The sequence below is a fragment of the Enhydra lutris genome, unplaced genomic scaffold, assembly GCF_002288905.1.
Source record: "Enhydra lutris kenyoni isolate GAN:26980312 unplaced genomic scaffold, ASM228890v2 scaffoldscaffold68, whole genome shotgun sequence".
Classification (NCBI taxonomy): Eukaryota; Metazoa; Chordata; class Mammalia; order Carnivora; family Mustelidae; genus Enhydra; species Enhydra lutris.
In genome coordinates, this window is record NW_019154152.1 from 13375868 (window position 1) to 13399365 (window position 23498).

Below are 23498 nucleotides of genomic sequence, written 5' to 3' on the forward strand. Positions count from 1 at the left end.
TGCTGTGGAGAATAGAAAATGATGTGCTTGTTCTAGAGACAGTATGGCAGTATTTCAAAAAGTTAAACAATTATCCAACACTTCTATCTACTCCTACATATCTACTCAAGTGAATTAAAACTATATGTCCACAAAAAAACTTGTACACAAATGTTCATAGTAGCATTATTCATAATAGTCAAAAAGTGGAAACAACCCAAAGGTCCATCATCTGATGAATGGATAAACAAAGTGTGGTATAACCATACAATGGAATTTACTATCATTTTTTTTAAAGATTTTATTTATTTATTAGAAGGAGAGAGATAGACCACAAGTCAGGGAGAGGCCAAGGGAAAGGGAGAAGCAGACTCCCTGCTGAGCAGGGAGGCCAATGCAGGGTTTGATCTCAGGATCCCAAGATGACAACCTGAGCTGAAGTCAGATACTCAATTGACTGAGCCACCCAGGCGTCCCACAATAGAATATTATTGAGCCATAAAAAAGGAGTCAACCTATACTATAACATGGATGAAACTTGAAACATGGGAAATGAAAGAAGTTAGACCGGAAAGGCCACATATTATGTAATTCTGTTTATGCAAGATGTCCAGAATAGGCAAATCTATCAAGACAGAATGTAGAATATTAGTAGATTAGTGTTGTGGGCTGGGTTGGGATTGGGGAGTGACTGCTAACGGGTACAGGGTTCCTTTTTTGGGGTGATGAAAATGTTCTAAAATTAGGTAGCGGTGATGTTTGCACAGATAAAAACCAAGGAATTTTACACTTTAAAGATTTTATTTATTTATTTGACAGAGATCACAAGTAGGCAGAGAGGCAGGAAGAGGTGGTGGGGGAAACAGACTCCCTGCTGAGCAGAGAGCCCGATGTGGGGCTCGATCCCAGGACCCTGGGATCATGACCTGAGCTGAAAGCAGAGGCTTTAACCCACTGAGCCACCCAGGCTCCCCGAATTTTACACTTTAAATGGGTGAATTTTCTGGTATGTGAATTACCTCCTTAACAAGAACCTTAATGCTTTATATGTGAAAAAAAATTACAGCATTGGTGACAGAATTAAGAAGTCATCTGTATCCTATTAAGGTGTTTCATATTTTCTTGAGTATAAAAAGGAGATGCTTTGGGGGCACCTGGGTGGCTCAGTGGGTTAAAGCCTCTGCCTTCAGCTCAGGTCATGATTCCAGGGTCCTGGGATCTAGCCCTGCATCAGGCTCTCTGCTCAGCGGGGAGCCTGCTTCCTCCTCTCTCTCTGCCTACTTCTCTGCCTACTTGTGATCTCTGTCAAATAAATAAATAAAATCTTTAAAAAAAAAACAGGAGATGTTTTTAATAGTCAATGATACAAATGACTTGATCATTCAGATAAAAAGGAAAAAAATGTGATTAAATTTTCCTTAACAGTAGTCTGAAAATGTTGCAGTGAACTGCCTCTTTACCAGGTAATTGGCCAATTGTAGCTGCACATGTAAATGAATTAGGAGTTCCTCAAATACTGTGAAATCAAGACAGAGTAAAAAACTCTGGATGCTGAAGTCTGTTTGGTCACTGGTATTTTAATTAAGTTCAGTTTCCTGAAATTGGTAGACTCTATGCAATAGCCTCTCTTTTCTTACCCCAGGAGGGAGGTAGGAAATACTTTTTCTTTTTAATAATTATAAAACAGTTGCTGTCAATATGATATAAATTCTGTAACAAAATGCAAGATTTGCATAAGCTTTAAGGATATACATGCAACTTCAGAGATCTCACTTTTTGAGGGTCAGTTACTGACTCCAGACCCCCTGGAGAAGCATGTTTACTCTCCTATACAATTCGGTGGAAAAGTTTGAGCAGTACTGATACTTGAGAACAGTTTAAAAAGGCAGGAGAGAGCGCCGCAATTCTCTAGTGGATTCCACCATTCAGAATTCTCAGTGAAGTCTTCAGAAAATGAAACATAAACGGATTGCATATTATACTTTTATCTGTCATCTGTTCTTTCACATAATATACTTTACTTACAAATTCTTATCCTAAGCTGTGTGTAATGGCCAAGGCTAAGATATCAGTTGTTTTTTTCTACATTATAGCTGGCTTGAGCTGTTTTACAGCATGTAACCAAAGCCACTTATTGAAGAGCCTCAGGCTGTTTACAGCTTTCTGAGAGTATTTTGTGACTTCTCTTGAAAAAAAAAAAAAAAAAAATTACTATATATAGCACGAAGGATATTCTTCTATAATTTATCAGATGGCTTGGCCCATCTTGCTTGCATTTCTTAGTTCTTTGCACAGCATAGTAGTTTTTGTGTTTTTCAAATTGGTATAAGGAAAGAGGTAAGGATTTTGAGGAGTTAAACAAACTGACTTGGGTTCATATCTTGACTCTTAACTTTTGCTATCAATGTTACCTTGGGTAAGTCATAAAATCTCACATACTAATCCCTTTTAGTCCTTTCAATAGTCTCATAAATATTACTTCAGTTTTCCTAGAGAAGACTGACTTTTAGGTAACTTACCCAGAGTAAAACAGTATGACTCAAACTTTTCTGATTCCAAAGTAGTCTTTTAATTATATCATTAAGGGGCATCTGGCTGGCTCAGTGGGAAGGGCATGCGACTCTTGATCTTGGGATTGTGAGTTCGAGCCCCACATTTGGTGTAAAGATTACAAAAATAATTAAATTTTAAAAACCCTTTAATTATATCATTAAGATAGTAGTAGTGAGATGATAAGAGTATCCATATTTAAGTAGATAGAATATAATAGAAAATAGGATCTTGGTACAAATTTCTGTTGTCACTGTTTGTAAGCTGTGTACTCTTGGGAAATATCTTTTATCCCTCAGACTCTTAATTTTCCCATCTAATAAATGAGAAAGATATTAGCTCATAGAGTTGTATTTGCTTTTTGTAAGCCATGCTTTTACTATTATTTGGCCTGTGGGCTGTGATATCATGAGGGATTAGCAAGAGGCAGAAATGAAAACAGAGCTAGAGTGGTAGTTGGAAAGGAGACGTGTTCTCTGACTAGACCCTGAGTTCTGTTAGGACAGGGACTGTTTTTTTTTTTATCCCTTTAGCCCCTGCTCCTAATAAATTATTTGGCACTTAGTAGACTGTCAGAGGAATGATAGATGAATATTGTATGATGAGGTTATATATCATCTGCTATGCTGTATTTGTAGATAAACTTAAAGTCAATTTGGATTCAGAACAAGCAGTGAAAGAAGAAAAAATAGTGGAGCAACCTCCAGTGTCTGTCACTGAACCAAAGCTGGCAGCCCCTACAGGCCTGAAGAAATCCAGCAAAAAAGCAGAGCCTGTTAAGATGCAGCAGAAGGAAAAAAAAAGGTAGGAAAATTTTGTTGCCTGTGGGGGAAGAGTGTCTCTGCTGGGGGTGAGAAGGTCTGTTTGGGCTTATTGACAGCAGGCAGTTTTTAGTTGAGTACTAAATCCTACTTAATGCCTTAGGGATACAGCTGTATAACCGAAATGAAGAGAGAGAGAAGTTCAGTAGCTTATCTAGTGAAAGAGAACTGTGCAGTCAGCCAGTTTAGATGATTTAGAGCCCAAAGCCAGTTTTTTGGGCCCCATCGATCTAAATTGATTATCTTTTTCTTTACTTCATTCTTTACTTCATTTGAAGTTTGTGGACATGGCATAAGTGTGCCTGATTGTGTCTGTGTGTCTGTTTTCACTTCAGATTGCCAAGTGTGGGGTTGCTGTTTCCAGTCAAATTTAAGAGAAAAAGTTCTTTGTTTTCTTTTTATATCAATGAGTTTATTTTTCAAGTGGTAAAATGTAATTAGAAAAGAAAATAAAAAGCATACAAGCTGTTAAAAATGGATCCAGGAATTTGAGACACTACCTCATAGTTGGTAGGTATTAGTCTGTTGAAAGAAATTCTAAAGACACTGTCAGCACTGATAGGCCCAGAAATACTTGACTTTTGTGGCAAGGCTGGGGCTACTCTAGTAGAAAACATCAACAAAATGCTGAAGTTTCAGAGGGTCAGGGCTCTGTCCAGTGGGCCTTATCCCCAAGAATATGTGATGTGTGTGGGTTAAAATGTCCCTAGCCCACCCGTAAGATACTCATTGTTGATGGTTATAGCCAGGAATGCATTCAATATTTCATTACCAAGTATGATATTAACTGTATGTTTTTAGTAGATGCCCTTTACTAGATGGAGGCAATCTTCTTCTGTTCCTAGTTTCTGGAGGTTTTTTATGAATGTGTGCTGAATTTTGACAGATGCTTTTTCTGCATTTATTGAGATGATCATTTGATGTTTCTGTTAATATGGTGAATTTACCTTGGTTTTTAAATGTTAAACTAACCTTGTATTCTTGGGATGAACCTCACTTTGGTCATAAGATGTTATCCTTTTTATAAATTGTTAGATTCTGTTGGCTAGTATTATAAGGATTTTTTTGCTGCTGCATCTGTGAGGGCTGTAGATCAGCCATTTTCTTTTCTGTTAACGTCTTTTTCAGATTTTAGTATCTGAGTTATGCTAACTTCATAAAATTAGTCAGGAGTTGTTTCCTTCTGTTTTCTCAGAGAGTTTGTGTAATACATGTATTATTATTTTTTTTTTCCTTAGAGGTTTGATAAAATTCACCAGCAAATCCAAACCCAGAGTTTTCTTTGTGGAAAGGTTTATTTTATTAATTTGGTTTCTTTAAATAGAGCTATTTAAATTTTCTTGTTCTCGTTGGGTCAGTTTTTGTTTTATATATATAATATATATTAAAAAAAAATTTTTTTTTTAAAGATGTTATTCATTTGACAGAAGTGGGGCCAGGCAGAGGGAGAAGCAGACTCCCTGATGCAGGACTTGATCCCAGGATCAAGTCAAAGGCAGACACTTAACTGACAGAGCTCTGCAGGTGCCCCAGTTTTGGTTATATTTTTAAAGGAATTTATTTCATCTAAGTTGTTGAGTTTATTGGCATAAAATTCCTGATAATAGTCTTATTCTTTGAGTATCTATAGAATCTATACTTATCACTACAGATTCATTTATTCTTTCATTCCTAATATTGGTAGTATGTAGTTTTGTCCTTTTTTAAATCAGGCTTATAAAAGAGTTTATTAATTTTATTAATCTTTTGCCCCAAAATAATAACCTTTGGCTTTGTTAATTTTTTCTATTTTATTTCATTGATTTCTGCTCTTTATTAATTTTCTCTACTCATTTGGGGTTTAATTTTTTTTTTAGCTTGAGGTAGAAAAATAAGTTGATATTTAAAGTTATATAAGAAATAAGTTAATGAAGATTAAAAACTATATCTCATACATATTTGAGTAGTGTGGTAGAGTATCCAGAGGAGCTAACTAATGACAAGATATGGAGTCTAGGTTTTTTTATTATGTCATTAGAATCACATTAAGGTCTTATGTCTGTGCCTTTGCCCATATTTCCTCTTTGAAATATTTGTTTTATTGTCTTTAATATCTTTGTCTGCCTTTTTTTATCTGATAAACTTCCACTTAGCTTTCAGTTTTCAAGTAAGAGTCTTGTCCCATAACATTTTAATTGTGCAGTCATACCTGTCATATTATCTTGTATTTGGTGGTGTTTATATCTATTTCTCCTGCCAGAGCTTCTTGAAAATAGTATTTTTTTTTCACCTTTCATCCTCAGTGTTTAGCAAAGAGCCTCTACTTAGTAGCTGCTCATTCAGTGCTCGTTGAATCATTGAAAAGCCAATAGGAAAAGTAAGAAGGAATTTGTAGGAATTTGTAATGATTCTTGATGAGCTGGTAAGTAGCTTCCAATGATCAATATAGAGAGCTAGAAAAATGTTTAATTCTAGTCACCCCATGGAGTGACTTAGTTGTGGTTAGTTAGCAGAGTATCCTTAAAAAAGAACCTTTACTGGTCTACTTTGACTCTTCTATCCTCTGGAATTAAGATCATGAGTTATGAAACAAGACTGATAGTAGCATATAAATACTTTCATTTTTATTTTGTGTAACATGCTTAAATTATTCCTGGATGCCAACAGGGGGAAGCGAGTAGAGTTATCTGATGATGAGACAAAAGAAACTGAAAATATGAAGAAAAAGAGGAGACGAATCAAACTTCCTGAGTCTGATAGCAGTGAAGATGAAGGTGGGCATTGCTGTTAATTTTTGGCTAGTGGGATTGTCTCAGGCTGCTGTAACAAAAATATCATACACTCGATGGCTTAAACAAGACAGATTTGTTTCTCACAGTTGTGAAGACTGAGAAGTCCAAAATTAAGGCACTGCCTGATGTGCGTGGTTCCTGGTGGGAGCTCTCTTCCTAATTTGTAGGATACCTTCTTATCCTCGCGTGGTAGAGAGAGAAATCGTCTCTCTTGTGTTTTGTATAAGGACAATAATCTCATTCCATTAACTACCTCCCAGAGGCCTCACCTCCAGATACCATCACATTAGGGATTAGAGCTTCAGCATATGAATTTTGGGGGAACACAGATATTTGACAGTAACATGGGCCAATTCTTACTATGCTTAAGGAATTAAAAAGTAATTTATTACAGGTCACAATGACAATAGCAATCCTAGTGTTAAGAGACATAGCACCACTAAAATCTGCTTTAACCTTTTGACGAGAACCATCATTTTCTGGTAATGTGCCAAAATAAACATAAAAGAAAAAGAATAAGGGTTATTATTATATATATTATCAAAGAGCTTCTCTTTTTATAAGTGGTGATATTCCTTTGGCTACCTTCATGTGACTCTTTTAAAACGGGTAATATTGTAGGCATCAAGGCTGTTGGTGGCATGGTGGTATTCCACACCACGTAAATAAAGCCATGCCAAGATTAAGAATCTATAGTGTCATTGTTGAAAGGGAATGATGCCATAGACCCTTTCAGTTTTAGGCTGTGGGCACTGTTGTGAGATCAACAGAATAAGGGCAAGATTCTTTTTTTTTTTTTTAACCCACTGGGCCATCCAGGCGCTCCAAGGGCAAAATTTAATGTGCCTCTTCAAAAATATCAGATACTCTAAGAGGCAAAATCTCTTCCCAAAGAGTGTAAATGTGTAAATGAAGGTGTAGAGAAAAGAGGAGGCTGTTAAAGAGAAAGACGCCTTGGTTGAACTCATATACCAGATGACTTCTACCCTGTTTTGAGAATAGTGGTGAAAAGCTTAAATTTTCTAAATCAGTTCTCCATGAATTTTTGCCATACTGAGTAAAAAACATTTTGAGGGGGCTAGGGAGATATAGTCCAAAGGAATTCAGCATCAAGTGAAGATATAAAGACAGACTGATGCTAGAAGAGATTAAAGGAGAATAACAAAGAAAAAGGAATCTATTCTGCTGTTGAAGGACAAAACAAACTTGGTAGACTCTTACCTGAAACTGCTATAAGAAGAACTGAAAAATGACAACAGAGGTTCCCCCAAAACAACTCAGCAACTGTACATGTACAATTGAGTGAAAAAGCAAATTATGTAAACAGATGATTGTAATGTAAAATAAATGAACAGACCCAGGAAATTGTAGAAGGAAATTAAACCTGTCTATGGTAGAGGCACATCTTTGACTCTTCCATGGATTTAGATCCTAACAGCTAGGCTTACGTTGGAATTTGTGGCCTCTGATACCCCATGAGAGGTATAGTGCCCACCAGAGCTGTGGTTTTTTTAATGACTCTGGAGTGGGTAGGGATAGGGCATTGTGAGCATCCTAGAGGAGTAGTTGCTGTATCCTCATTCCATGTCATTTATCAAAATGTTTTGACCAAGACTACTGAAAGGAGGATACCCAAGCATGTAGATGAAACAAGAACCATTAAGGAACATTCTGACCAGTAAAGAATTGAGAAATAGAGGCAACTCCATGCAGACACTTGGGAAAATAATTGGGATATGACAGGAATATGTGCTAATTGGAATAGTCTTCAGTATTTCCAACCAGGAAAGGACTTGGGGAAGATTCTGAAAGAGGCTTTCAAGCCATTAGCCTAGTGTACTTTGAAAAGGTAAACTCGATAGTCTAGTGAAGGAGTCCGCTCTAAGTCAAGGAATTACTGTGGTTGATGGAGCACGTTACATACTTTTGAAATATTCTCTAGTTCTGATCCTTATCCCACAAAAACAATACTTGCGGGTGATTAGAAATATGAGTGGGGTTATTAGTTGGAAAGAAGTGAGAAGAAATGTGAAAAGAGGACAACCTATAGTAATGGATAATATAGATGAGAGGCTCTCAGATTTTTTACCTAGTAAAAATAATTTTTAGCATCTGACTAAATTTATAAACCTTTTCCTTTTTATTCCTGAATGTTTTCTTTGTCTCAAAGCCAGTGAGCTTTAATTTAAACCTTCACAGCATCTCTAACCTATTACCATTTTATTACCAATATAGGTTATTCAGGATGCTGCCTTTTGCTGGAAATTAGCAGATGAGCAACAGGAGTGGAGGAAATGGCAGGGACTTTGGAGTCAAACAGATATGAATATAAATCTTACCTCTGCCACTTACTGTGTGACTTTAGGCAGATTATTTAATTTCTCCACTTCTTTGTTTCTCCATCTCTAAATTGGGGATGTTATCACACACTGTGTAGGTTTTTTATGAACATCAAATAAGACATATCAATAGTGCCAGGACAGTGCTTAACATAGCAGCTTTTCTTACTATTCACCCTACATTTTTTTATAGAGGTGTTCAATAAGTGTTTAACAGTAGTAAGTCTCTTCTCAGAAAATTCTGTTCAACTTCATATCTTTAAATCTCTACTCAAGGGACTGTTCCTTTGTTTCTCTTCCTGGCAGAGTCTTGAGCACATTCAGCAGTTCTGCATACTCTGTAAAGCAAGAAAAGGCCAGACCCAGAAAGATATCACATTAAGAGTAATGTCTACATTGCTAGGAAGAAATAGTTTTAATTGATATGTTTGAGTTTTTGCTAACATTTTCAGTTTTTGCAAATTGCTTATGGAATGGAGAATGTTAAGCAAATGACACCCTCCTCTTTTTAGATTAAGATAGGTAGTTTAAAAAGTTTCCTAGGAAGCTATGAATGATTTCCAGAATTTCTAATTACCTGTCTCTGCCATAGAACTCTGTGATTAAACAGTGGTTACATCGCTGGATCCCTGAAATTAGTTTTACCACAGTTCTTATTCTGCACCAACAAAGGTTGTTTTCCTGGGATAAGTGTTACATTTCACTGTTTGAGTGTCTTTTATCTGAAGACCTGCAAAGTCATTACAGATAGATTTAAAATATACCAGTGTAAAGGGCACCTGGGTGGCTCAGTTGTTAAGCATCTGCCTTCGGCTCATGTCATGATCCCAGAGTCCTGGGATCAAGCCCTGCATTGGGCTCCCTGCTCCGCGGGGAGCCTGCTTCTCCTTCTCTCACTCCCTCTGCTATGTTCCTTCTCTACCTGTGTCTCTCTCTGTCAAATAAATAAATAAAAATAATTTTAGAAAATAAAATACACCAATGTATGAAATGTTGCTTATGCTTATGTCACTAAAAATAAATCAAGGGAGAATGCTTGCCTTGATAGTAAAGACTAAAGTAGGCAGACATGGATTCTAGCATATGAATGTGGGCAGATTTTTTTAAAACAAATAATAGGAAGGGCGCCTGGTTGGCTCAGTGGGTTAAAGCCTCTGCCTTCGGCTCAGGTCATGATCCCAGAGTCCTGGGATCGAGCCCCGCATCAGGCTCTCTGCTCAGCAGGGAGCCTGCTCCGCCCCCCCTCTGCCTCTCTGCCTACTTGTGATCTCTGTCTGTCAAATAAATAAATAAAATCTTTAAAAAATAATAATAAAACAAATAATAGGAATAGGGATTTTGTGGGATTATTATAAGAATGAATGATTAATGTTTATAAAGTCCAGAAAATTCTAGTTGTTTTCTCTATCCTTCCTTTCTTAAAATATTTTCCTTAAAACATTTTTTTAAGTAAAGTGATACACAATTTGAAAAACCAGATAAAATAGAAGTTTTGTAATAGATAGTAACCTCTCCTGTCTGACTCATCTACTTGACTGATGCTTCTCTTGTCAACTTTCTCCCATCTGCCTTCCATCTTTGGGGGATTTGTTGAAAATTCTTATTCATTACAAGTTCTTGGCTTGCTCCCTTTTCTTTTCTCTTCCCTGGTATGGTGGGGGTGGAGGGGCAGGTTTACAGCATTTCATTCCTTTGTCATCATTGTGATCATTCTCTTTGGGGGAATGTGGAAGGGAGAGGGAGGCATATGCTCACTCTTCCTTGACCTAGAAGCCGCTCAGCCCAAATGTAGTTCAGAAAATGATTGTTTTCCTTTATTAAAAAAAATACTGTTGGGGCACCTGGGTGGCTCAGTGGGTTAAAGCCTCTGCCTTTGGTCAGGTCATGATCTCAGGGTCCTGGGATCGAACCCGGCATCGGGCTCTCTGCTCAGCAGGGAGCCTGCTTCCTCCTCTCTCTCTGCCTGCCTCTCTGTCTACTGTGATCTCTCTCTGTCAAATAAATAAATTAAAAAAAAAATACTGTTATTTGTGTTCAGTGCCAGGGAAATTGTGATGTCTCTGCCTCTCTGGAGGTTAGAGTCGGGGTGTGGGGTGGGGGGGATCTAGGTAAACAACCATACAGTGCAATGAGAGGGGTCTTAGAGGATGGCACTAGGATTAAATGTTTTCATGGTTGCCGAAGTGGAAATAGGATTAAAACTCCTAAATTTATTACTGTGAGTACTCAAAATTCCTTTTGTTTGGCTTTCTTGCTGTGTAAAGTTTCCCCCTGCCTGTGAAAAACACGTGACACAGCTTTCTTAGTTGCTATACCTTCAGAAAAATGGGAGCCTGGTTCTGTGGTTTTTTTGCTTACTTGAGCTCCTGTTACGTTCTAGCCTCCCAGAGCTGGGTTACTGGCTGGACTACTTTCCTCATGTTTCTGACTCTTGTTTCCCAGACTTATAAAGTTTTGGGGCCCATTTCATACTGAAGTGTGTAATTTATTGTTTCATTCTGGCTCTCGTTTTGCTTCACCTCTTTAGGTCATTTGGCCTTCAACCCTCCACTGTCATAATTTTTAACACTGACCTAATCAGTTGGGAGAATTTCAGTTCCAAGACTTGTGCTAAGAATTTGAATACAGCCAGGAGGTTCAGGGAGCAGGTGAGGCTAAGCAGCTATCCAGTCTTTTTACCAGCAATTTCTTTGTGATGATTAAGCAATAGGTCAGCTGAGGATTTTCACTTCCTCCCTCATGAGCCTTATACAAGACCATTGTTTCTGGGACTGTTCAGGAATGATGAGATCCCTCTGGTGATGCTCTCTTCTTGGGTGATTCCACTTCCAGAGCAATATTGCTTTCCCAAAAGTGTTCTTTCCTGCTAATCTCACTGTAGTGAAACAAACCTCATCAATGGGCAATCACTAGAAATAGCGGCCCTGTACAATACTGAGCAAGTCTTAGTTGTTAGAGCTATAATTGTGACTGTTTCAAGGTAGTTTTTCCTTCAAAGTTTATGCTCTTAAGGTCAGCTGGAAAATTTCAGTCTAACAAACATCTATAGGTGACTGCAAATAATGCTTACATCACAGTCACAAAAATTCTGGCATGGAACATTTGCTATAATCTGAGAATTATATCCACTTAATCTTAAAAGAAAATGTCTGCCCTGAATGCTGAGGCAACACAGGATAGTTGGAATCGTAAGGCTATGGCATCAGACTGACTGGGGTTGAAAGCTTCCTGTTTCAGTTGTGAGCTCCATGACCTTGGCAAGCTCATTAACCTCCATGAGTCTCTTTTTACTCAACTGTAATGCGTGAATAATAATATTTGTCCAAAAAAATAATATTTGTCTCTTAGCGTTGTTGTGAGGATAAAGGAAACAATTATAAGTGGAATGAATACGTGACACGTGGTGGATGAGCAGTAGATTTTTTTTTAAAGATTTTTAATTTATTTATTTTGACACAGAGAGATCACAAGTAGAGAGAGAGGCAGGCAGAGGGGGCGGGGGAAGCAGGCTCCCCGCTGAGCAGGGAGCCCGATGCAGGGCTCGATCCCAGGACTCTGGGATCATGACCTGAGCTGAAGGCAGAGGCTTTAACCCACTGAGCCACCCAGGCATCCCTGATCAGTAGATATTTATAAAACAACTTTATATCCTGACTTTCCTGTCAAATAAAAAGTTTAGCTAAGATGATCTCTAAGGTATATTCCAGCTTTAATAATTCTTAATTCTTGGGGCAGCTGGGTGGCTCCGTCATTAAGTGTCTGCCTTCAGCTCAGGTCATGATCCCAGGGTCCTGAGATCAAGCCCCGCATTGGCTCCCTGCTCAGTGGGAAGCCTGCTTCTCCCTCTCCTACTCCCCCTTCTTGTGTTCCTTCTCTCACTGTCTCTCTCTGTCAAATAAATAAATAAAATCTTTTAAAAAATTCTTTGCTTTTTCTTTGTATAAAATTAAGAAAATGTGTATTTTTTAAAAGATTTATCTATCTATTCCAGAGAGAGAAGGTGGCAGAGAGTGATCAGGGGAAGGGGCAGAGGGAGAGAGATCTGTAAGCAGACTCCCCACTGAGCACAGAGCCTGATACAGGGCTTGATCCCACAACCCTCAGATCAGGACCTGAACTGAAACCAAGAGTTGGACACTCAACCAACTGAGCCACCTAGGCACCCCAAGAAAATATATATTTTAAAGATATTTAACTGCAGAGCCTGTGGTTGTCATGAATTACTGCTTGCAAAATGTCCTGTGTTGGACACGAAAGTTTAAAAAGCCACTGAAGAGGGCGTTGTACGAGATAGTGCCACAATTCTTTTATCTAAGCTTGTTTCATTATTTCAGTCATACTAGACTCTCCTGGGGATTATGAAGCTGAGTCACCATCCCCACCTCCTCCTCCTCCTTCTCCACCTCCTGAACCAGTGCAGAAGACTGAACCAGAACCACCTCCTGTCAAGGTAAAGCTTTACTGGGAGGGTTGCCTTTCCATCTGTCCTCTATCTCCCAAGGACCTGAAACTCCTGTGCTGAATCGGTTGCTGCTGTACAGTTCACAGATACTAGTAGATGGCTTTTGTCTCATTCTGCTCTCCTGTAGTTACTACAGACTGGGCATTCCCTCTCCTCACCTGAAGCGAGAGTTCAGTGATAGGTGCAAAGTCTTAGGAAGGTTGCAGAGGTCAGGCCTGGGAGTAGTTTTGTTTTTCTGACCTCTGGCATCAAGGCTGCTGTGCTACCCAACTTCTGTTGGAATTGCACAAAATAAGGTGTTGCCTGCATCAGAGCAAACTGTGGAAAAATAGAGTAGAACAAACAATTATACACATTTGTTGCTCTTCAGAAACTCTTCTGGAAAAGGGCAAGGTGAGAAAAGCTGGCAACAAATGGGGAAATACAGTTTTGAATGATCTTCAGCTGCACCTTGTCTACATCTATCTGTGTAAATAATGAAGAGTTGAGGAGAAGGGTGCTAACAAGTTTTTTTTCCTTTTATGACTTTAGTTTTCCTTAATTCATTATATTAAGACTGTCATTTAAATTTTGCACTAATTTTTTCATTAGCTAAGGAGAAAATGGTTGAAAGACCAGTGGAGATAAAAGGACATTGGTATTAGTAATACCTGTGTGAGACTAAATTAGATGGGAGCAGTGTTGCAGTGTCAAGTCTAAAAAAAACAAGTATTGGGGCACCGGGATGGCTCAGTTGGTTGAGCATCTGGGTCCAGGGTCCTGGGCTTGAGCCCAACATCAGGCTCCCTGCTCAGCAGGGAATCTGCTTCTCCCTCTCCCTCTGCCCTTCCCTCCATCTCATGCTCTTTTGCTCTCTCTCTCTCTCTCTCTCAAATAAATAAGTAAACCTTTAAAATATAAAATAGCAAGTATCCCCAGCAAGTGGGGATGCCATGGAAACTTCTCATCTGGTTTAGGGGCCTTCCCTTTGTGCTCCCACAATGTCTGCCACAGCCCCTCGTTAAAGGCCTTATTACCACATTGGATTGCAGTGGTCTGTTTTCCTTGTCTCTCATCTTGACTAAGGTCCTTGTCCTATTGGTCTTTTTAACCATGGTGCCCGCACTACTCCACAAAAGTTTGTTGACTGAATGAACACAGTTCTTGGCTGAATGTGCTTTTTATCTCATAAACAGCTTGCATATACAAGAACATAACTTGTCTGTGTGGTAGGACTGGTCCCTAAAAGGAAACGGGTAGAGTTCCTCCTTCAACCTTTTGTCATTAGGAATATTGGAGGGCGATTGTTATAGAAATTTTTGTTACTTTTCTCTGTAGATTCATTGTTGTAACCTCTAATCTTTCTTGATCTTTTAGAGCTCAAGTGGAGAAAAAAGAAAACGAAAGCGGGTGCTAAAATCGAAAACCTTTGTAGATGAGGAAGGCTGCATAGGTAAGAAGCATTTTTGGCTCCAAATCTAGAATTGCAATTATTACCATAGAGAGGCTTCATAATCACTTACAGAGCAGGGCACCTCACACTTGAGTGTGCACGTGACTTACCCCCAAGTGAGACTGGGCTGCTTGTCTGGCACACACTTGGAGTAGCAGAGTGTAGAGGAGAGTGTAGAGGAGAGTACAATAAAAGTCAGATCATGGGTGCTTGTTTGGGCCATATGCTGTAGGAACGTGCTTTGAGATCTTGGATGAAAGTCACATCACCTCTGGTGGGGAGTTTCTTGATCTATGGAATGGATGTAAAATACCCATTTTTGCCTGTATGTGGCTTTGTTAAGATACAGGATGAGGTAATATTTAAAAACACTTTCGGGGTACCTGGGTGGCTCAGTTGGTTGAGCATCTGACTCTTGATTTTGGCTCAGGTCATGATCTCAGGGTCATAAGATCAAGCCTGGCTTCAGGTTCCCTGTTTAGTGGAGAGTCTGCTTGAGATTCTTTCCCTTCTGCCCTTTCCCCTGCTTGCACTTGCTCACTCTCCATGTCTGTGTTTCTCTCAAATAAATAAATAAATCTTAAAAACAACAACAACAACAACACACTTTCAAGGTGGAAACCATAATACTAACTTAAAATGTTTCAGACATTGAGAAACTTTTAGTTTTTTATAGGGGTTGTTTTATACATTTAAACAGTGGAAAAGAAGCCCCCACAGATGCTTAGACTCTGAAGAGAGTGTAAGAATCTTCTTGGTATTTTGTCCCATTTGTTCTACAGAGGGGTTTGACTAATCCACATCACTTCCTTTATGTTGCCTGTTGGTAAGTCATGTTAGATAAAAGCACGTGCTTTCTATGGTGACCTAGAGGGGAATGAGAATTTAGGTTTTGAGTTATAGGTTGATTCCTTCAGCCATTGTTTAACCTTGCCCTCCCCTTCCACAGTTGACCCACGCTTCTGTGGGGCTTTCACGCTTGAAGCCGGAGGGGATGCTGTAGTCCTGGTGCTGCCCTTTTGTGTTTAGAAAGAGTTGTGGGCTTAGATTTGTAAACCCCTTGTTAGTTGGATAGCCTGTAATTGTAGTTTCTCCCTTCCTGCGGCACTTGCTCTCTCTCTCTTTTTTTTTTTTAAGATTTTATTTATTTATTTGACAGAGAGAGATCACAAGTAGGCAGAGAGGCAGGCAGAGAGAGGGAAGCAAGCTCCCTGCTGAGCAGAGAGCCCCATGCAGGACTCGATCGATCCAAGGACCCTGAGATCATGACCTGAGCCGAAGGCAGCGGCTTAACCCACTGAGCCACCCAGGCGCCCCTGGCACTTGCTCTCTTAAAGAAGTATTTTTTTCCCTTTCTTGATTTTCCTTTTCTGGTTCAAACTTTGATCTTAAAAAGATTGATCATCGGGCGCCTGGGTGGCTCAGTGGGTTAAAGCCTCTGCCTTCAGCTCAGGTCATGATCCCAGGGTCCTGGGATCGAGCCCTGCATCGGGCTCTCTGCTCGGCAGGGAGCCTGCTTCCCTTCATCTCTCTGCCTTGCCTCTCTGCCTACCTGTGATCTCTGTCTGTCAAATAAATAAATTAAAAAAAAAAAATCTAAAAAAAAAAAAAAAAGATTGATCATCTATGAAGAATCCACTTTTTCTATGATATGTGGTTGTTAGAACTAGTGTGAACTCCATCTCATTGTTCCTCACCTCCCACTCTTCTGAAAAGGCCTGTGCCATTTTAATTGTAGCATATGATCGGGGAATAAAATTCCTTACATGTGGAAATTTGTCTTTTCAGTGCCAGAATTTTTTGTGAGCCTATGAATTTCAGACATTGAGAAGGGTTGGTTTTTTGTTTTTTGTTCTGTTTTGTTTTGTTTGCTTTCAGTCTTTTAATAGTGTACTGTAAAGCATTTTGGTTTGACTATTGATGATATATATATTTACTGTTGAAGTTCTTATTCTTTTTTTTTTTCTTTTAAATTCAAGAGGACAAAAGCATTACCACTAGTTTTTTCCTCCTTCTACCCCAAAAGAAAATGTCAGATATATCATTGTGAGCATTCACTGGGAGTTTGTGGCTAATTACCTATTGCTTTGTTCAAAACACAGCACTCACGTTTGGGCCAGGTATGGGATGTGGGTTTTTTGTACTCCTGTCTCCAGACAGGACTATTAAGAGCCTTGGATGCAGCAGTGAAAACTGCTCTCATAGCACTTTTTTTTTTTTTTTTAAGGTTTTTAGTCCAAGCTCAACCTAATGAATCTTGGCTCTTGTTACCAACAAAGGAGTTGTGTTTTCCTTTCTCTTTTTGGACTCTTCCAGTGTACCAGCACAGGGGGTTTGCCCAATCCTGTGCTGGATCAGAGTTGGTATGGGGGTTTTAAAAACTGGTCTTTCTCTTTCTTTGACTTTGCTGCAGAAACTGGGGAGTTGAGCCCCTGAGATAAGTTTGGGGTAGACTTCTAGATGAGGTGGATTTCTAAGAGCAAAACATTATTTGAGTAGAGAATAATAATTCTGATGTTGCCCATGTAAACTTGGTGGGTCAGAACAGTTGCATGTTACTCAGTTAAAATAAAGGTTCTGTATTTTTTATATTGAAATCTCCTTTGTCCTGTAATTTGAAATAACAGCTTTGAATATAGAAATCCTTCTTACAGCTCTTGAGGTATACCAAGTGTGCTGCTTAAGAAATTTTGTTGGTGTTGCCCTGACTGGTTTTTAACTCCCTCAAGCAGTGCATTGCACAGAATTGGCAATGAGACAACCAGTGGTTTCAGTAATAAGTAATGAAATAATGAGCTAATTGATGTTGGAGTTCAATATTATAGACCTGCCATTTGAATACAAAATATAGCTTATGAAGGAGCAAGTCTTATACCACCAACTAATAGTAAGTTGTTTCTTTTTTAGATCTGCATGTGACTCTTAAGACTTTCCTAATTTGAGATATTGAGTAAATAGGAGCTCATAAGTTTGTTCCAATAATCCAGTTACATAATGCTTTTCAATTTGCCTATGAGATGGTGGTGGTATTCAGGGATCATAATTGCTGAACTAATAGGTATGCCATGGGAATTCCCTAAGTATCTTAGAGTAACATTTTCTCAAACTTGACTGAGTATATGCATTACCTGAGGACCTTGCTAAAAATCAAATTGTGATTCATTAAGCCCTCAGGCAGGACCTGACATTCTGCATTTCTAGTAAACTCATGGGAGAGTCTCATGCACTCGTCTGTGGAGCGCAATTGAGTAGTAAGGCCTTTGAGAACACTTAATATATATGTTTAAAGCTTATCAGTGTTTTTAGGCTTTAAGTTGACAGGAATCAGCAAAGTGAATTCTAGGCTCTTGAAAGTAATGACAAATCCTAGGAGTTCTTGAGGAGGAACCATTAATTATGCAACCTCAATGGCATTAAATGGCTGTGGAGAAGGGATGCTCCACTGGCCACAGCCAGTTGACCTCCAGCATGGCTTTCCCATCGTAAGGGGAGAAAAATAGCATGGGCGGGTACTTGCCTGAGATTACTAGATGCATCTGTACCTTCTGTGAGGTGGTGTTGTCCCCATTTTACAGGGGAGGAAAGAGCACTGATTGTCAGAGTGTGGTCAGGAGACTAGCATTCCCTGGGAACATGTTAGAAAAGCAAATTCTCAGGTCTATTCCTGATTTACTGAATCTGAAACTGGAAATTGAGCCCAGCAATCTGTTTGAACAAGCCCTGCAGGGGATCCTGATGCACACCAAAAGTTTGAGAACATGTCAGTGGCAGACTAGATGGTAGAATGCAGATCTGTTTGATTCCAAAGCCACTGCCTCTGGAACAGTTTGACTAATATATTTTATTAGAAAGAACAATCAGTAATTAAGTGCTTAAAACTATTATTGTTCTTGGTGCACCTGGGTGGCTCAGTGGGTTAAGCCTCTGCCTTCGGCTTAGGTTATGATCTCAGGGTCCTGGGATCAAGGCCCACATCAGGCTCTCTGCTTAGCGGGGAGCCTGCTTCCCCCCGCACCCCACCCCCACCTGCCTCTCTGCCTACTTGTGATCTCTGTTGTCAAATAAATAAATTAAATCTTTAAAAAATAAAAACTATTATTGTTCTTTATTGGGAAAAATACCTTTCACTTCAATCGCTTGTACATTTATTATCGTATTAGGTTACTGTGTTCAGCGAAGAGGAGAGGTTTTCCTTTACTATTTCTCTTCATCCTCCTGCTGCAACCAGGAAGGCTGAGAAAGAATTTAGACAGTCATACAGCTGGTTATACAGCTGCTGCAGCTCTCTCTAGTCACAGGAGGGTGGCATTGTGCTGTTTCTCGTGTTTGGTTTGTGCGCCTCAGTAATACTGAAGAGACGCTCATCAGCTCTGTGACATCGTTGTCAGAAGTTAGTGCCTGTGCCTGTGCTTTCTTCAGCTGCTTTGTACTGACTGCTCACTTTTCAAAGTTTCCATTGGGAAGAGATCAGTGAATATTATTGGTATAAGAGAAGGCAAAATATGCCTTCGGCTGATAGGAAGTTAAGAGAATTGGTAACTTTGTTTCTCATTTTATCACTGTCCTTACTTAAAACGATAAAGTTTGTCACTTGAGGCAGTTATCGTCATGATGGAGACCACTACTAAGTCTTGAGTCATTCGGAACTAAGAACTGAACAGCTCAATAATCTACATTTCTTTGTACTTAGGATATGCAGAGTGAATGATACCAGGATAGAGCTAGCCAGGAGGGTCTAACTGTGAGCCTTGTTGGACAGGATGGGGACTGGCAAATAGAGCAGAGATTAGGGCTAGGGAAACCAACAATGGAAATAGGTAGGCACTGTTGGGTCAGGGAAGTGAGGATGAAGAAGTTAGTCAAAGCACGGAGGTAGAAGTAGGTGTTTGAGATACAGACAGTTCCAGTGCAGAGTTTAGGAAGTTAGCTAGCATAGACTAAGGACCCAAATGCAGAATTCGGGTAATCAAATGATAAGGGCCCATTAAAAGGCATAGGACGTAGCATGACACAGTAATGTTGAATGTTGATTCTGAGCCCCAGCTAGAGTCTGTGTGAGCTCAGGATACAGACTTCCCACCTGTGGCCAGATGTGATCTCCCAGTGGAAGAAAGCTTCAGGACTAGGTGAGCACACCTGCCTTGATCAGAAGATCTGAGGGAACCAGAGGGAACAAGACATCTCATTCCCTCTTTCTTTTTTTTTTTTAAAGATTAATTTATTTATTTGACAGAGATTACAAGTAGGCAGAGGCAGGCAGAGAGGGAAGCAGGCTCCCCGCTGAGCAGAGAGCCCAATGTGGGGCTCGATCCCAGGACCCTGAGACCACGATCCGAGCTGAAGGCAGAGGCCCAACCCACTGAGCCACCCAGGCACCCAACATCTCATTCTCTTAATTGTAGTGTTTTAAATGACTCGACCCATTCCTATCCCATTTTTTCCTTATTCTGCCAGTGACTGAAAAAGTCTACGAGAGTGAATCCTGCACAGATAGTGAAGAGGAGCTTAAGATGAAGACCTCCTCCGTACACAGACCCTCCACTATGACTGTGAAAAAAGAACCCAAAGAAGAACGAAAGGGCCCAAAGAAAGGGACTGCTGCTCTGGGCAAAGCCAACAGACAAGTATCCATTACTGGCTTCTTCCAGAGGAAGTGAACTGCCATCTCTGTTAAGTCAGAGACGTGGAGTGGTCAGAGGAGAAGACCAAGACAGAGAGACTCTCACTTACTGTGTAAGTTCATCCTGTGCCTGACCTTGGCTATATCAAAAGACTTCTTCCATCCTGTGAGGTTTATACTGTTTCTGGTTTTTAACCAAAGGGAAAGCACCTGGAAGCAAGAGGCAAAAGAATATTTAAGAAGCTGTTATGTTCTAAGGACATTTTCTTAAGCACAATTTTTGACCTGTTCTGGAGAAGAATCCACTCCAAAAATAAATTGGAACAGGTTTCGGAATTATCACTGAAGCCATTTAGTTGCTAATTCATTGGGCCCTACACACCCTGTGCCCTGAGCACTTACGGCTCAGGAAATATTCCTCCGTGTTCCTTTGCATTCAGTGGACTTGTGTGGGTCTTCATTTATCCCTGAATTTTACAGGACGTGTTTACCACTCCCTCTATAATCCCTTCCCCACTACTGTACTTCTGTGTGAAGCCATTTTCTGTAAGTCTTTAAATCTTGGTTGGACTAAAGGCTGAAACAAAAATCTCCCTGTAATCCTCTAATCCTCTCTTCCTCTGTTAGAAAGTACACGGACTCCTGGCTACAGACCAGCACATTGCTTGTGTTCTCCCCCTTTCACAAAAGCTCTCTGGACCTTCACTCGCAATTAGTAGGTAGGGAAAAGCCTGAGGCAGAGCACAAATAAAAATATAATGATGTATTCGACTCCGCCAGAAATGACTTAGTGTCCGCCCTGATGGCAGTGGAGGCCTCGCCATGTTGCTGACACACGGCGCGCTTTACACTGCTTTTGAGCTTTGTCTCCTCCCCGCTCCCAATCTCAGTACCTGGAGAGTGAATGCCAGCCAATGAAATGGAGGCTGAAAAGAGAAATCCCTTTCCACGTGCAGGGTACAATAGTCAAGAAAAATTTCTCCTTCTCGAGGAACCTGAATGTTCAGAAACAGCAATTTTCCAGGAATGTAATGAGGAAGAGATAAAGCACACATTTTTATACAGATGTTGCTCATCTGTATTTTTAACCCTCCCATTTGCCTAAAAATACAAGCTAGCCAAGAAAAGATGGAGAAACTGAGTTGTTAGGACTAAACAGCAAGTAAAACATTTTCATTTGTTACTTATGGAAAATCATCTAATCCTGTGATAACTTTTGAGCACTTTCCATTATGGCTGGATAGTGAGCTCGGTGGATGGAGGTGGTGGTGTAGTGAATCCTGCACAGTGAGTTCCTGGCAAAGGAACGCAGGCTCGGCTGCTGGCGTGGCTCACGACTGACAGACGAGGGATGTCTGACTTAGCCTGCGTATGTCGTGATGCAGTCAGCCGTCTGCTGTTTAAGGTTAGGACTTCGACTGACCTTGGATTAACGTGAACGTCTTTAGCAGCCGTCACCCGGGGCTTCCCGGCCAGGCACCGTGTGGACTTGATTGAGACCAGAAGTTTGGGAGATGAGTCCTGGCATTGCGTCTAGGACTTGAGAAGGCAGAGGCTTTGTGTAGCAAGCAGAGTAAAGCTTGACATATTCCATAGCCCTTTCTTTTTAAAATGTAAAAGGATGGAAAGCCTCAACTTATCTTTACCAAAAAAACCTCTGGAGAGTGGTCTCTTTTAGGTGGTTATTTTTGTCATTGCCTCTAGTCCTTTTTCTAAATAAGAATGGAAAATTAAAGAAAAAACAGTCTAGCTTTTTTTGTTTTTGTTTTTGTTTTTTTTTAATGCTGGGATCTCTCATAAAACTGAATTTTGAATTGGAAAATTCTTGGTGGTGGTCGGAGTTCCCCCTTTGAAATGATGATGCAAATCCTGTGATCACCATATCCAGTCTGCTGCCTAACCTCTGACCTGTCTACAAGGCTTAGGAAGGAGTGAAGTGGTGGCCTTTGTTTTTCCTTTTTATGCAAAACTCTACTGTGCTCTCCACAGGAGTTAAATAAATTTGAGAAGCTGTGTTAAAACAGTGCTTCAAACTGAATGTCTGCTGGGGCGGTTATTCAACAGGACAGCCGCAGTGTGCAGTCACCTCAACTCTGAATGGAGACAAGGCTGGTTTCCAGTTTATATTGTTAAAATTGCACACCCCGTAGTCTGAGATGAACAAGTTATTTGCTGCCTTCATCATTTTTTCAGCCCCATGGGAACTCTTAGTTTCAGCCAGACTCAATTTTTAGTTCGTTTCGGAGAAAATGTAGTCCTGATCTTGCACACTATATTTGTTTGGCTTCATCACTTGCTAGCCATGTGACCTTGGGCACATTTCTAAGCCTCAGGTTCTTTGTCAAAATAGAGCTAAAATGAGGAACTCTGGATTTGTCAATACTGAAAAAATACGTATTTAAGTAGCATAAATTTGGTATACAGGTGGTAGGTAGCACGGGACACCTGGGTGGCTTAGTTGTTCAGCGTCTGCCTTCAGCTCAGGTCATGATCGCAGGGTCTTGGGATCGAGTCCTGCGTCGAGTCCCGCATGGGGCTCCCTGCTCAGCAGGAAGCCTGCTTCTTCCTCTCCCACTACCCCTGCTTGTGTTCCCTCTCTTGCTGTCTCTCTCTCTGTGTCAAATAAATAAATAAAATCTTAAAAAAAAAATGTGGTAACACATAGGTGCTTTCCAAATGGTGGCTTCCTTCCTGATGTGAGAAATGATGGCAGCAGCTACCAGCTTTCTGAAATGTTGTCAAGGATATGAACCAGAGGTTAGACTCTTTCAGGGTCATCATTCTGGCTGTAAATGTGATCAAAGGGAGATGGTGATAATTGCCCTATTTTATTTTATTTTTTTAAAGATTTATTTTTTTGACAGAGAAAGATCACAAGTAGGCAGACAGGCAGGCAGAGAGAGAGAGAGGAGGAAGCAGGCTCCCTGCTGAGCAGAGAGCCTGATGTGGGGCTCGATCCCAGGACCCTGAGATTCTGACCTGAGCTGAAGGCAGCGGCTTAACCCACTGAGCCACCCAGGCGCCCCGATAATTGCCCTATTTTATGAAACAGTTTCCAGAGTAGATACCTTTCTTTTGAAAGAAAGTGAGATTCCTTAGCTATATATACTATTCATGAAAACATTTATGTGTGTCTACTATATGTCAGGCCTCTGAGCTGGGCACAGTGGTATAGTAGAGTCCTATGCTTGTCCACAGGATCTAGTGGAAGAGACAAGCCAGTAAAATGACATTATAATGTCCTGTGGTAGAATGCAGTGACAAATAAGCACAGGCTTCTCTGAGACCTCAGGAGGGTGGACATTCTTTCTAGAAGAGAGAAAGCTAAGCAGATATTTGAAGGGTAAGTAGGATTTGACCAAGCAAAAAGGAATGAAAAAGATTTTCTAGGCAGAGGAGCATGACTTTGGGTGGAAATGGATGGCAGACTTTGGGAGTAAGAGGGAAATGTATTGAGAAATGAGGTTGGGGTCCTGCTGAGGAGTTGGGATTTTATTTGAAGACTAAGGGCCAACTGAAGAATT

At 40.1% G+C, this 23498-nt stretch overlaps 1 protein-coding gene across 1 annotated transcript in view; it reads left to right on the forward strand.

Moving 5' to 3' along the window:
- LOC111159357 (DNA polymerase delta 3, accessory subunit) overlaps positions 1 to 21730 on the forward strand; it is a 47872-nt gene extending 26142 nt beyond the window's left edge. The window contains exons 8-12 of the mRNA XM_022521757.1: positions 3168 to 3333; positions 5997 to 6103; positions 12795 to 12910; positions 14279 to 14354; positions 19809 to 21730. Coding sequence (XP_022377465.1) covers positions 3168 to 3333; positions 5997 to 6103; positions 12795 to 12910; positions 14279 to 14354; positions 19809 to 20011 — 668 coding nt within the window. The 3' untranslated portion in view covers positions 20012 to 21730. The remainder of the gene's footprint in view (positions 1 to 3167; positions 3334 to 5996; positions 6104 to 12794; positions 12911 to 14278; positions 14355 to 19808) is intronic.
- The last annotated feature ends 1768 nt before the right edge of the window (positions 21731 to 23498 follow it).